Genomic DNA, 1,990 nt, shown 5'->3' on the forward strand with positions numbered 1-1,990 from the left:
TGTTTACACCCTATACTCACAATTTCAACCCTTTTTTTTGTTTGTTTGTTTTTCCAGAGGTGAATCGGGGGCCGGGAAGACGGAGAACACCAAGAAAGTGATCCAATACCTGGCCCACGTTGCCTCCTCACACAAAGGACGCAAAGACCACAACATTCCAGTAAGAGCCCCACTCTGACTTGAGCGTTAGCCAAGCTTTCTTCCGCCGTCATCCATCCTCTCTCTTTAACCTCAAAATGGAAACGCTCATGCTGACTCGATTATTACACTGGAGTCAAACGCATAGTTTGCCGACCAGGAGTCCCACGCTAATCAACAGCTAACTTCATAGGTTTGTGTGTAGCTTGTTCCTGCCCCCCCCCCCATCATTGGGGGGGGGGCTCGCCTTGTGTCTGACATAACACTTGCATTTGTTTATCCATAACAAACAGCCAGAATCTCCCAAAGCATTCAAGCTTCAGGCAAGTGCATCTCCCGCTGTATCGATACGCCGCGCTATCATTTGTGTGTGTGTGTGTGTGTGTGTGTGTGTGTTCGCATGCCCTCGTCTTCAGATATCCGCCGCTTCCAAAATGACTTTGCATGATTAATTGAAGCTTCCTTCTTCATGAGGTTATTTGTTTGTGCTGGCTTCGCTTCCCCTCGGGGATTATTTGCAACGCTCTAAATCTGCCGTGAAATCGACAGGCGGATGAAGTTAAAGGCCAGAATGGAGTTTTAGTAGAAACACATGTCAAATGTGCTGAAATAAATCTCACATGTCACAATCGCGCTCAATACTGTTTGGCATTTTTGTGGATTTGATGTCTGTATCATGTCGAGCCACCGCTCACAATGAGGATATCGTGACATTGTAAGAACTCTTGCGGTGTCCTGAAATCTGACATTGGAGTCCTAATTATCAACAGGGTGTTCTCCCCTTTGTTTTTTTGTTTTTTTTTGGGGGGGTGGGGGGGTATGAGGTCGCCAACCTTTTTGAAACTGAGAACTACTTATTAGATTAATGCAAAGGGCTACCAGTTTGACGCACTTCAGAAGGTGGGCGGGGGGGGGTGAAAAAAATGCACATATCTTGACTAACTATTAGAAATCTAGTGTCGATGCATGTTTTTAGCACAGAATAACAAACGGAGCATTTATCTCTATAAGTCGACGATAAGTCACGTTATCGCTGCATGGCCCAACAAACCAAAAATGGGAATCGGATGGCGGAATCCACAACTGAAATCTCCCTGCATGCCATACGACTTGTAATGCCGTCTTAATATAACCGTTGGCCCCTTTACAGCTAACCCAAAAGAAATACTAACTACATCTGTCTGTTGCTAATATAAAACAGCGCAAGGCTCCCTCGTCTGCCGCTTTCGAGGCCAACAAACAAGGCAAACGATGCTTTAAGATGCTGTGAGCGAGTAATTGTAAACCTTGGGCCCCAGTCCTCCGCCTGCCATCAATCTGACCTCCATCATACCGCTCTCCTTCTGCAGCACATTATGGCTGCCTCTGAGCAAAAGCCAGAGGAATGTGGACACAGCGATTGAGAGCGAGAAAGAGAGAGAGAGCGTGGTAGGGGAAGAAAATATGAGGTAGTGGAGAAACACAGCAAATCACTTGGGAATGTCTGTCTATTCTCAAGTTGTACATGTGCCGATTTTTGAGTTAGTGTATGCCATTGTCAGCTTCAAAAGACACTGAGTAATAGCTGCATGAACGACTCTTATTTGCTCGGCTTCCACATGAACTGTTTTCACCATGTTTTCAAGTCCATTCGTTACTATGCTACACTCCAAAGTTTCCTTGAGTTCTTGTCCTCATGCTTCATTGATCTTTTCGAAGTTCAAGTTTTGCGTCTGTTCCTTCCAAAATGGACGTGTTTACACCCTATACTCACAATTTCAACCCTTTTTTTTTTTTGTTTGTTTTTCCAGAGGTGAATCGGGGGCCGGGAAGACGGAGAACACCAAGAAAGTGATCCAATACCTGGCCCCCG

At 45.5% G+C, this 1,990-nt stretch overlaps 1 protein-coding gene across 1 annotated transcript in view; it reads left to right on the plus strand.

Moving 5' to 3' along the window:
• The window catches only part of LOC109516437 (myosin-10-like), a 37,863-nt gene that overhangs the window by 15,547 nt on the left and 20,326 nt on the right, over positions 1-1,990 (plus strand). Inside the window, exons 5-6 of the mRNA XM_019870973.1 lie at positions 58-160; positions 432-461. Of these exons, the coding sequence (XP_019726532.1) occupies positions 58-160; positions 432-461 (133 nt within the window). The remainder of the gene's footprint in view (positions 1-57; positions 161-431; positions 462-1,990) is intronic.

This window comes from Hippocampus comes, unplaced genomic scaffold (assembly GCF_001891065.2).
Source record: "Hippocampus comes isolate QL1 unplaced genomic scaffold, H_comes_QL1_v1.1 scaffold343, whole genome shotgun sequence".
In the NCBI taxonomy this organism is placed as follows: Eukaryota; Metazoa; Chordata; class Actinopteri; order Syngnathiformes; family Syngnathidae; genus Hippocampus; species Hippocampus comes.